Source organism: Sminthopsis crassicaudata, chromosome 6 (assembly GCF_048593235.1).
Source record: "Sminthopsis crassicaudata isolate SCR6 chromosome 6, ASM4859323v1, whole genome shotgun sequence".
NCBI classification, from domain to species: domain Eukaryota; kingdom Metazoa; phylum Chordata; class Mammalia; order Dasyuromorphia; family Dasyuridae; genus Sminthopsis; species Sminthopsis crassicaudata.
The window spans coordinates 195,539,572-195,553,060 of NC_133622.1; the positions used below are offsets into that span (position 1 = coordinate 195,539,572).

Below are 13,489 nucleotides of genomic sequence, written 5' to 3' on the forward strand. Positions count from 1 at the left end.
GGAGACCTCAGAGACCTACTGAGCAAACAGATTCTGTCGCCAAAATCTGAAGTAGCTTTTTCATTTTGTTCTGGGCAGAATACCCTATGCTGGTCATCCTAGCTCCATTTCTGTCCTGTTCCAGTCCAGTTCTCCTCCCACTCTCTCCAAATTAGAGTCCCAGGTAAACTACTCCCCCTCCTCTCCCTGACTTTGAAACTTTGGCAACCATTTTATCAAGTACATATTGCTCTTCACTACCACTTTCAGACCATGAGATATGACTCCTCTTTGGAGATCATTTAGCCATTTTGTCCTGTCATCTTCCCATTCTTATTGCTGTCTTTTACTAACTGATAGATTGTTCTCCCAGTGTGTAAAATGAATTTAGTAATGGGAGCATGATCTTCCTCTATAATATGGTTAAAAAAAAAAAAAAAAAAGAATCAGGGAAATGGCACATTGGACAGAGTACCAGATCTAGAGTCAGAAAGACATGAATTCAAATCTGGCCTCAGACACTTTCTACCTGTGTGACCCTGGGCACAGGTTTTCTCTTAGTTTCCTTATCTGTCAAACGAGCTGGAGAAGGAAATGGCAGACCACTCTAGTATCTTTGTCAAGAAAACCCCAAATGGGAGCACAAAGGGTTGGTCTCAACTGAAACAACTGAATAACCACAAAGTTTTGTAAAACTATTATTCTGGTCTGATTCACTCCATCTTCTGCTATGGTTCTCCACAATTTGAATAAACTCCTTGATCTTATAGGATCATGATTTGCAGCTGGAAGGGACCTTGGCGGCCACATTGTCCAATCCCTTTTTTTAATGGATGAAAAATGGAAACTAAGTCCACAAATCAGTAATGATAAAAGTAGGATTTGACCCTTCTTGCTGGGCTTCTAAAATTTTTCCATTGTACTAAGACATCTCTTCAGCTATAATGTCCTTCTTTCCATGATACTTGAGACATACATCAACATAGCCATAACTCAGACCTCATCATCCCACATGTTCTTGAGAACTTCTAGGAACTAGAGCCTGAACTTCAACCCTTCAATCTCACCATCCTTTCCCTTCTCCTCTTCACTCTTCATGGCCTTAATTATTTTGACCCATTCCTAAATTACCAACTATTACAACTATTAGTAGCTTTGGCTGAAAGTGTACTCTGCCTCCATTCCATAGTTTGTCACTTTAATTTGTCACAACCTATCACCATAGGAACACTTACTCCATCATGACCTTCTTCTCCTGACCTAAGAGTCCTTATCTCCAGGAACCCCCTACTCTCCAGTTTCTCCACTTCTATTCCAGGGCTGCTAACCTTTCCCTGGCTTCTGTTAGTTATGTTAATTGTATCCTGCTGCTTCTTGGAAATCCTCCCATTCCTAAGACTGATTCCTACTTAATTAACTTCTACTTTCCTTGACCACAGAATTATTTTAATCTTTTCTCCCTATTCTTCTTGCCCCAAAGAATCTTCCAAATTTATACTAGAGGATTTGGTCTTATAAGATCATAGATTCAGATCAAAAAAGCACCTTCAGGGGACAAATAATAAAGCTGCTTCACTTTCCAGAAAAGAAAACTGAGGGCTGGAGAATTTATGTGATTTGTTCAAGCTCAAGTTAAGTTGTAGAGAATTTTGGGCAGGTAATTATTTCTTCTCTCTTAAGCATCTCCAATCTGTCTTCATAAATTAATTAATATGTTACTATTAATTATATACATTAATATATAATTGTACTTAGCAGATGTTTTGCACAAGGGCTGCTCTTAACAAAGACTGGCATCTATCACTATACCTCTCAAGAAATCAGACTATACAGACTCATAGGCAAGGTTTTAGATGAGGAAATTTGGACAAAGCTAGCTAATGCCATTTAAAAATTGTTTATTCCCCCTTAAATTATATTAAAAATATAATCCAGGAATATATACATATTATTATGTGGTTTTTACATTTTATACCACTTTGCTTCACTGTAAATATTGTGATGTGAATTGTCTCTCCCATTCCTCAAAACCTTCACACAAAACCTCAGCACCCTCTTTCATCCTCCAATAACACTTATTAAGCAGGACCCACCACATTTACTCCCAAGTCAGAATTTTAGAATTGGAAGTGATTGGTGGCAACCATCAAATACAACCCATATGAGAAAAAGGATTCTCATTACAATGTAACTCGCTTGTGGCTATCCAGCCTTAGCTGAAGATCTTCAGGGAAGGTGATCCATTCGCTGCCTCTCAGGCATAATATTGCATTTCTGGACCGTTCTAACTGCTAGGAAGCATTTCCTTACAAGTTTAAACATGATTGTTTGCATCTACACCCCAGAATTTAGATCTGTCCTCTGAAAACAAAACAAATCTCATGATGGCCAGTCAAAATCTTGAAGATGGCAGTCATGTACTGCTCCTAGAATCCATTACACCAAATGCAGTTTTTTCCAGAGGAAACAGGCATGGACTCAAGACCCTTCATTATGCTGGCTGTCCTCCAACTAATCAATGTCTTTCCTAAATTATTGTGCCCAGAATTGAACTCATTGCTCCAATTATCTCCTTATTTCTGAAAGCTAGGTTTCTCTTAACGCTGCCCAAGACTGCATAAGCTATTAGTTGATATGGCTTCCACCTTATACTGTTGACTCTAAAGTCCACTAAAAACACTCTCCTTTTTTTTTTTTTTTTTCAGACCAACTGCTATTAGCCAAACCCACCTCATAATGGTGGAATTAAATTTTTGAGCCCTTGACAACTTTAATTTATCCATATTAAATTTCATCTAATTAGATTCAATTCAATGTTGTACCCTGACAACATCTTTTGGGAGTCTGTTATCTGGTGTGTTAAATATTCTTCCCCCAGGATTTTGTGCCAGCAGTCATTTCTTCTCTCTCAAGCTTCTCCATCTCTTTGTCTGGGCCCACAGTGAATATAATTTTTCTTAGCAGATGTTTTGCTGTTCTTAATAAAGACTGGCATCTATCACTATACTTCCCGAAGAAGTATAACATATTTGCCCACAGATAAGGTTCTAGATGAGGAAATTTGAACAAAACTAGCTAATGCCACATATACATTTTTAGATTCTCCCCTAATGCTTTTGCAATTTTGTTGTTGTTGTTGTTGAAGAGATGCACTTTCAAATTATAAAGGGTATAATTTATTCTTCAGATTTTTTTTGTCTCTTGGCAGAGTGGCCAACATTTGACTTTGATTATTGGCAAAATCTTGGAACATATTATTAAAGGCATGCAGATGGAGAAAGGGAAATAGTGATCACCAAGAGACAACAGACTTTATCAAGAACAGGCTTGCCCAACTAATTTCATTTCCTTTTTTGACAGGCTTGCGAGCCTGGTAGATCAGAGGAATGCTGTAGATAAAGTTTACCTAGATTTCAGTAAGTCATTTGACAAAGTTTCTCATGTTATTCTTGTAGACAAAGTGGAGTGGTCTGGGTTACATAATGTTACAGTTAGCTGAATTTAGAACTGGTTGAATGACTGGAACTAAAAAGAAGTCACTGATAGTTTGAAGATACTTTAGAGGTAAGTCTCCAGTGTAGTTCAAGCACCTGTCCTTGGTCCTATACACTTCGAATTTCTTATCAATTACATGGATTATGGCTTAGATAATGTGTCTATCAAATTTGCACAAAACATATGGCTGAATGACTGAGCAGAATCCAAAACAATATTTGAACAGGATAGAAAAATGGGTCAAATTTAAGAGGATGAAATTTAATAGACAAAGTTCTACACAGAGGTTACATTTTTCATCTGCACAAGTATAGTATGGGAGGGAGAGTGGGTATGGCTAAAGACAGAAAAAGACTTGGGATTGTGAATGGATTAAGAGAGTGCTGTATGGAAGACCAAAACACTAGTATGATCCAAGTCTGCCTTAGAAATGTCACATGAAATACTATAACATATTTAACATGTATGGGACTGCCTGCCATCTAGGGGAGGGGGTGGAGGGAGGGAAGGGAAAAGTCAGAACAGAAGTGAGTGCAAGGGACAATGTTGTAAAAAATTACCCATGCATATGTTGTCAATAAAAAGTTAAGGGGAAAAAAAAAAAAGAAATGTCACCATGTTACGAATGAAGGGAGGGAGGGTTCTTCTGGACACTTTACTTCAAGCAGCTTAGCAAATACTCCTTTGAGTACTACAGCCACAGCTAATGAAACCCTCAGAAAAATTCTTGCAACTAAAGTCCTAGGCAATGGCAAATGGTTTAACATCAGAAATAGATGATATTTATTGGTGGAAATGGCATTAAAGAAGATGTATTACCATTTGCTTTGTCTCGCTACAGCCTAAAGGTCAGGGATCCTTTCTACCAAATTTTCAGCTCAAACTTTTCTTATGTTGTCTTTCCTATTAGAAGGTGAGTTCTTGGAAATCGGAGGTTGGCTGATTTTTCTATGTTTGTATCATTAGCACTTAGAACAATGCTTTGCGCATAGTAGATGTGTAATAAATGCTCATTCATCCATTCATCCATTCATTTATTCATTAAGAGCGCTTTCTCAGAGAAGAATTACTACAGTTCACAGAGGGTGGAAATATCTAAGACCTGCAGACCTGCAGAAAAACTGACTAGAACTGTCCCAAGGCAGAATGGCCTGCCCTTGGGAGATGGCAAGGAAGCTGGATGAGCAATTGGCAGAAGCATCAAGAAGGTAATTTATAGTCAGGTATGGTCAGCCTAGGTCACCCCTGGGGTCTTTTCCAACCCTGAGGTGCTTTGAATTCTACTATTCTTTATAACACAACTGGAGTCATCTCCAGCCATCCTGATCTGTATCTGGCTACTGGACCCAGATGGCTCTGGAGGGGTTATGTGAGACAGGTGGCTTTGCACAGCCCTCCCTCACTCACATACAATTCACTTGGCATGTCACCTTCCTGATGCCATGTTCCTCTTTGAGAATGAAGGACACACAATGACAACAAAGCTGGATCAGCCAAGTGTCCCAACTTTGTTAAAAGTTAGGAACTTTGACTGTAAAAGGCCAAATTTGGTTTTTGGGCAATAGAATTTTTTTTCAAGGACTATATAGATAACCTCATCCAACCCTATCATTTTACAGATGAGAGAACCAAGAACTAGAATAATTCTTCTAGGTCATAGCAATAGTGCTTTGCAGGACTAGGACTAATTATTGAAATCCACAGGTAATTTCAACCCTATCGCTTCCTTCCTCTTTACTATCCCTCCTCAATCCTACCTCCCACCCAATACTTGCACAGTGAAGTTTTACAAATGCATGTGTGTGTGTGTGTGTGTGTGTGTGTGTGTGTGTGTGTGTATGTATGTATTTTTTTTAAGCATTGGCCAATATGGTATTGGTAGGAAGGATCAACTGGAAGATTTATGGCCTTGCTTAGCTTGAATGGCCATATTGCACTGGAATGTTTTATAAGTAGAATTTACTCAACCATTCAATGAATTATTCTTTTTGGTTCTGTCTCCATAAGGCTTTCTCTTTAAATCATAGAGAAAACTAAAATACATTCCATCTTAAAAATGGTGATATTTGTTGCTGTTTTTAGGCTTGGGTTTACAAGTGACTGAACTTTTCTTTACTTAGAATTTTGCTTTACTTATAATTTGAATAAACTGTCACCATATAAAGGACCATGCTTGGTTTATAGACTTGTGGCCTAAATATTTCCACTAAAATAATTAATGGAGAAACCCAGACTAACAATTCCAACATTGTTCTCTCTCTCCCAATCCAAATCTCAAACTTCAATACCCTCTGAGCCACTATAACTTTAGCCCTTCCACTGTGCTATTCATATGAATATGACAGGTGGGGGAAATAGGAGGTAGGGGAATGTCAAAGGCTCTATCAATAGCTGTGGTGCAGTAGAACATGACTGAAAATTCTAAATCTAGGTTGGTTCAAGCACAGTTCTGCTAACTATGTGACCTTGGGCATGTTTTATAGCATTGAGAATAATGCATTTGGAGTAAGAAGACCTAGATTCAAATCTTGGCTTTGTTACTTGCTACCTGGGTGATCTTGATCTTTCTATGCCATAATGTCATTGTCTGTTAAACAAGGCTGGTGGATTAGATGATATCTAGAATCTGATTTTATATAAGCCTATGACCCAGAGTCACTTCCTCTTCTCTGGATTTCAGCTTCCTCATCTGTAAAATGAGGGATTTGAACTATATCAGGGCTTTGTAACATTTTTAATATCCTGGACCCTTTTGGCAATCTTGTATAATTTATACTGTTTCTCAGAATAACGTATTTAAGTGAACAAAATAAAATACACAGAATTATAAAGGAAACCAATTATATTAAAATAAAGATGAGATTTTTTTACCCACTCAAATCTACAGAACCCTTAAAATGTAACTACAGACCCCCCAGGGGGGTCCACAAATCCCATGCTAAGAACCCTGAAATGGAGGCTCTCAAAGTCATGTCCAGTTCCCAGATTCTCTAATTAAAAGAAGGAGACGTGGCTGTATTCACTTGTTCAATGCTTTGTATTGCCGCCAAAGTGTCAGAAACATTTTCAAAAAGATTTGAAACATGAAGATCATTCTGGGTAGACCTAACCCTGGAGAATCAACTGATCTGAGAAATCCATAGAAAGATAAGCATTCTTATTAATCAGTGTTTTTTTTTTCCTTTTTCTTTCTTTTCTTCTTTTTTAAACCATATCTTTCACATTAAAGGCCCTAACTAGTGAATAATGGCATAGGCTACCAAATATAAACAACAACCAAAAGTTTGCTAAAAGTGGAAACAGAATGAGGAAAAGACATCAAATAGCTGGGCAGACAGAGAGCTTGCAAGCCAACTTTCTCCAACCAATAAACAGGAACTAATGAATTCAATATATAGTAACTAGATTGAAACATCAACTACAGATTAGAATTCAGGACTCTCTGAATACATACTATGCCCTCAATCCTAAATTTCCACTGCTCCATGTTTTCTTAAAATGGCATTTTAAAATATATTACTTTCTCTTTGGCCTTGACCTAAGATTTCATTGGTAGGGAACTTCCTGTGACAATACTCTCTCTATTAAGCAGATGTACAATTTATGGTCTTAAAAAAGAGTTGCTTAGTACACTAAAGTTCAGTTAATGAAGGAAAGGAAAGGAGGAACCCCATTTCTCGGTGCATAGATAATCCCATGAGGCACAGTGTCCCCTGTAAAATGAATTTACAGGCCCGAAAACCTAGATTGATAAATAAAAGGTTTATTGTAGAAATTTGGAAATAAAGTTCAGTTATAAAGATGCCAGGGCCGAAGGTGGCAGGAACCCCTACATGGCTGGAAAGATACCATGTGTTGGCTGGGAGGGCTCCTGCAATGAGGGCATTCCAGCTCACCTCTTTTATACCCAAAAGATGATGGGCGATACCCCTAAGTTCTCGGCGGGCTTTTCAGTTAGCTCAGATCAGGTGGGGGCTGGGCCGGGATATTCAAAGGATGCCTTTGACCAGGATTTGTGAATCAAGGTCAGCCATGGGCTAGGCAATTAGAAAGGAATCTCAAAGAGACTTCAACCCTCATCACAGTGACTTGCTCAGGGAAATGCAGCCCGCATATTTCAGAGAGATTTATTCCAAGGCTAACTCTCTATCCACAGTGACATAACGCTTCTCAGCTATATCATTATCATCATTACAAATGCCTAAAAATTAGCCATACTTTATGCTTATGAAAAAAACATTTTAAGCATTTTGGAAACAATCCATATACAGTTATTTTGAATCAAAGCAAGCTTACCTGCAATAATTCCATCCATCTGCTCAAGGGCAGCCTCCAGCATGTGACTAGCATCTGACGCCATGGCAGCTTTTTAGCTTGCTCAGTTTCTTTCTCTTATTTCTGAAAGAAAAAGCATCAAATAAGATACAATTGGCACAAAACTCAAAAGCCTACCTGAACAAAATTCACATTTTAAGTCTCAAACATCATCTGCAGTATAAATGAGCAATTACTCAAAGTAACAAGCATTCAAGTAACAAGTACCAGATACTGCATTAATGCTCAAGGACAAAAATAAATAAATAAATAAAAGTTTTTGCTCTTTATCTTCTATGGGGGAGACAATATATAAACATAAGTGTATATATACATCTGTGTATATCGATATACATGCATGCATAGATACATATACAGATAGACACACACACATATTGAACATTCTTTTGCCTGGCATTTCGATCTGCCATATTGATGGGAGAGCAGAACTGAAATTTCTATGAAGACTGTGAATAAATGTGAACATCATGGGTGGACACAGTAAATGAACTTGAGAATCAGAAATATATATATATATATATATAACTAAATAGTACTATGAATGAATGAATAGAATTCTGGACTAGGAATCAGGAAGATTCAAATTCAAATCCTGCCTCAAATACTTATGAGCAGTGTGAGGCAGTGAAGAGTTATTATGAGGCTCAAATGAGATAGCATATGTAAAGTGCTTTAAAAAACTAAAAACATTAGAAAAGATTTACACAAACTGATGCTGAGTGAAATAAACAGAACCAGGAATACATTGTACATATTAACAACAAGACTATGCAATGATCAACTATGAAAGACTTGGTTCTTCTCAGCACTTGGATGGAAAACGCCATCTGTACCCAGAGAAAGAACTATGGAGACTGAATGAAAATCAACAAATGAGACTCTCCTCCCTTGCTCAATGTTGCTTCTTTTATCCTCCCAGAGAATGGGCATGGGAATAACTCAGGGGCTTCTGGGAAAAAATATTTCAACCAATGAACTTGCTCCTCCTAAGCATGCAAGCTCCTCCACAGAAGTTCAAAGGAGTAAAACTCCCCCCAAAAGGCCAGAACTAGAAAATTGTTAAGTACCGACTTAGCACCTAGTAAGAATCTAATATCTCATTATCTCATTAGCACTTAGTAAGAACCTAACAAACATTTTCTTCTTCTTCTTCTTCTTCTTCTTCTTCTTCTTCTTTTTTTTCATCTCCTGGTTTTTCCCTTTTGTTCTCATTTTTCTCTCTCAATATGATTCATCAAGAATTTTTTTAAAAAAATGTACATGTATAACCAGAAAAACAATAAAACCTCTCTTGTGGTTTTCCCTTATTGTTCTGATTTTTCTCTCCCAACATGATTCATAAGGAAATGTATTTTTTAAAATGAATGTACATGTATAACTAGAATAAAACAAGAAATAAAGAAAAATAAACCTAACAGCACTATATAAGTAGCTATTATTGTTTAATATGTATAAAATGCTTTGAAAGTTATAACATGGTATATTAGTTGTGGTGGTTACTCAGAAGTCTACGCTAATCATTATGAGGAAACTGAGGCAAATAGGGTTAAGTGACTTGCCCATGGTCATACAGCTAGGAAGTATCTGAGGCCATATTTGAACTTGGGAAGACAAGTCTTCCTGATTCCATGCCCAGCACTCTATCCATTGTATGACCTAGTTGCCCCCCCAAATTAGATTCCCTCAATTTACAGTACTTCTTTATTTTATAATGCATAGCCTTATGGAGTTTTTTTTTTAAAGGGTATTTTCCCATATATTTTATTTTTCAAATTTTATTTATTTTTAACACCCATTACTTTATAAATCATGTTGGGAAAAACCATGAGAGAGTTAACAAAAAAAAAAGGGAACATAGTGTGTGTTGATTTACATTCAGTCTCCATAATTCTTTTTCTGTTTAGATATTGTTCCTTTACTTTACTTTTTTATTGATATGTTTCATTGTTTTTAATACAACCGGAATTTCCCAATCAGCACCTAATCACACCCATCTGCCCCTGTACATTTCCTGAAAACAGTGAAAATTACCAAATGTTATGATTATAATTGAAACCATCTTCTACTTTCTTAACAATTGAAAGAAAGCTGTGTCTTTTAACTTTAGTCCAGTATATTTTTTCTTATATTTGTCTGAGCTTTGCTGCCTTTCAGTGCTGTTGAGTTTGACCCTTTTGTAGTCAGTAGATATTAATCTTTTAGTTCCGCTTTCTTCATTCTCCATCATTTTTTACAATTCTACTCACATTTCTCACAGTTCTTACTACTCATTATTCCTTGCATCTAGAATTTTTCATACGGACAAGTGACACTTATCTTGAATTTTAAGAATTGCAATAGTTCATTTGATTTTCCCAAAAATCCAAGCTCTTGGAGAATGACAGAACCATATAGATCAACCCATAACTAATAAGGAAGACTCTCTACAATATCTCCAACATATATCAGGTCTCAGTTTGAAGACCTCTAGGGTAGCTACTAGCTCCAGAAGCAGCTCATTCTATTTTTGGATGACTCTAATTTTCAGTATAGAGCAGCTAGAAGGTACAGTAGATAGAGCACTGGGCTTGGCAATTAGGAAGACTCAGCTTCATAAATTTAAATATGACTTTGGGCAATTAATCATTTTTGCCTTTGTTTCCTCATCTGTAAAATGAGCTGGAGAAGGAAATGCTCTAGTATTTTTGCCAAGATAGTCCCAAATGGGGTCACAAAGGGCAGACAACAAAAACAATTTTTAGGGTGTTTTCTAACAGATACATCCCTCTGTGACTCTGCCCTAGTTCTGAAACTAAGCAACAAGCACATTGTGGCATAATGGAATGCACTGAACTGAGTTAGGAATATATGGGTTCAAAACTGCATCATTGGTGATGACCTCAGTGCCTCCATCTATGAATGGGGATAATAACACCTATAGTTTTCATCTCATACTCTTATGAGGCCCAAATGAATGAATGTAGACAAAGTATTATTCAAACTTTAAATAGCTATAAAATAGTATTATTTTTTAAAAATTGCATTCTCTTCAACTTGTCAGCCCCATAAATATTTGAAGAGAGTGATATGTGAGAAAGAGAGAGAAGCAGAGTAGATAGAAAACTACCCCAGAAGTCCTATTTTATATTGGCTATATGGTCCTGTGCTTTATAACCCTAATAGCTATTATTATTTAGTGTATAGCCTTAACATGCTATATAAATGTCAGTTATAACCTTGACCTCTCAGTGTTCCAGGCTATTTTCTCTAAGTCTATAAATTATAGAGAGAGTACCAACCTGCTGTGGTAGAAGGAGTCCCCTCCCCACCCACGTTTCTTTCTGGTCAATCAGTCCGGGATTAAGTGACTTGCCTAGGATCATATAGCTAGTAAAAGTTAAATATCTGAAATCAGATTTGAACTCAGGTTCTCTGGACTCCAGGCCCAGTACTCTATTGGCTGCATTCCCTAGCTGCTCCTAGGGAGTTTCTTTATGGAACAATTCCTTATACCATTGAAATCACAGGTGCTGTACCTCTTCCTATTATACAGGTTAGCTTCATATAAAATTATCTTTTTTGTTATTTGCTGTTATTTGAAATGTTCACATCTGTTAGGAAAAAAAAAATGTTTTTAGAACTTATTTCCCTCATTTTTTTTTTGAAGACTAAAAATTCATAGTTCCATGAATAATCACCATTTGACATGATTTCTCAAAAGCCCCTCCTCTAGACATCCTCATTCTTATGACATTCAGAACTGAACATAGTATTCCAGGGAACTCCATGGGTGGGTAAAGGAGGAGGAAGTGAGGGTGTGGATATGTAAGGGACACCCACCCTGGAGAAGAATGTCAGTATTTTTAGCTTTGTCTCACATCAAAGAGGGAAAAAAAAAGCATAATCACAAGAAGAATAATCCCACAATACTTTTCCTGGAGACATCAAAGCTGTAATTAAGGTTTGGGACAGAGGAGATACTGCAGCAGGTCATTTCACAGAGCCTGAAGCCGGTCGGCCTTCCAGGGAGTTATTGGGCACTTGATGACTGACTGGCATGTGCTTCTTTAGTTTAGAAACAGTCCATTCCTAGGTCCTCCCTAGGCTGTGAGTCAGCGTGCCTACTTTAAAAAGCTGGTGAAATTGTAACAGCTTCCACATCCCAAATGAGGGCTCATAAACTAATTCATTCTAACAGGCTTAGGTTTAGGCTGACATGTTCTACTATCAACCTCTGACTTTTGTTCCTCAACCACATCTCCTTAACTATGTTGTTGTCCAGTTGTGTTCTTCTTGGCAAAGATACTAGAGTGGTTGGTCATTTTCTTATCCAGCACATTTTACAGAGGGGGAAATTGAGGCAAACAGGAGTAAGTGACTGGTCCAGGGTCACACGGCTAATAAGTGTCTGAGACCAGATTTGACTTTAGGAAGATGAGCTTTCTTTCCTAACTCCAGGCTCAGTACTCTGTACCACCTAACTGCCCTAAGTATCATAAACTAACTTTTACTCAGGTTTCTGTGGAATCTTTTTTACTTACTTAGAGTTCAGTTTACAAAGACTGTCTTTTGAGGATGGATAGAAATAGGTGCCTGAGCAAACCCTACTTATTTTCTCTATGTGGTTTACTATAATTTTAGAACATGAGAAAAATTATTGTAAATTTAAATTGGATATCAATGATATCTCCTACCAAACGCTTTGATAAGTCTTCCTGAGCTGAACTGGCATTAAGTGGTGGTCTAGGAGAGCTGTAGGTCCACTGGCGGAGGACCAGAGATATAATTAGTCTAGCCACAGGGTGATAAATTTTGTAATCATAGCACTTATTAAAATTTAATAATAGTAATATGATAATAACATAGAATGATGAGAGACAGTGTAATGCAGTAGATAAAGAACAGAGTGAGAGTCTGTTTAAGCCTCTGATATATACTGGCTGGGACTGTCAGCAAATCATTCAACTGCTCAATGGAATTCATCAGAGATGGCATTACTCCAATTTTTGTTTTTGAATAAAACTCCAAAGTGGCTAAGTCAAATCTATACCAAACAGGAATCTCTTCTTCATAATCTCTGATAAGGGATGAGGCAGCCTTTGCTTAAGAGACCTTCAAAGGGGAAGAATGTCTTACTTCTTGGAGAGGGGAGACTGTCCCCATCTTTGAGGAGCTCTAATTATTAGCTAAACGTATCTTATGTTGAGCTGACCTCTTCTAACTTCCACTGTTCTGAATCTTGTCTTCTAGAACAAAAATCCAACTCCTCTTCCATAAGAAAATCCTTCAACTATTTTAAGACAGCTGTCACTACTCTCCTTACCCCCAAACAATCTTCTCTTCTCTTGTCTAAACATTTCTAATTCCTTCAACTAGTCCTTATGTGCAATGGATCACCAGTCTTTTCGCCTTCATGGTGGTTTCCCTCTGGACAGATTATCAAGATCCTTCCTTCCTAAGAGGATGTTCCCCAAACCTCTTCCACATCCTTTTTGATCCAATAACACGGCACCTTTGCTGTTCCTTACTCATTTGCTGCTGCTTTAGTTTAAAGTCTGCAAGACTAATATATCAGTGGTTGAACTTTTGTTTTAAATGCTATACTTATAATTTGGATAAGTTGCCACCAGCAAAGGACCATTGGGGGCATATAACCTTGTTATTGGATGATTATTTCCCATTTATCCTGTATAAATGTTCT

At 37.3% G+C, this 13,489-nt stretch overlaps 1 protein-coding gene and 1 long non-coding RNA gene across 2 annotated transcripts in view; one reads left to right on the forward strand and one right to left on the reverse strand.

Annotated features, from left to right (window-relative positions):
• Window positions 1-13,489, reverse strand: part of PPFIBP2 (PPFIA binding protein 2) — a 173,754-nt gene that overhangs the window by 126,002 nt on the left and 34,263 nt on the right. The window contains 1 exon segment of the mRNA XM_074275431.1: window positions 7,771-7,872. Within this exon segment, the coding sequence (XP_074131532.1) occupies window positions 7,771-7,834 (64 nt within the window). The 5' untranslated portion in view covers window positions 7,835-7,872.
• The window catches only part of LOC141547083 (uncharacterized), a 46,913-nt gene that overhangs the window by 11,581 nt on the left and 21,843 nt on the right, over window positions 1-13,489 (forward strand). The gene's annotated exons all lie outside the window — the stretch shown is intronic.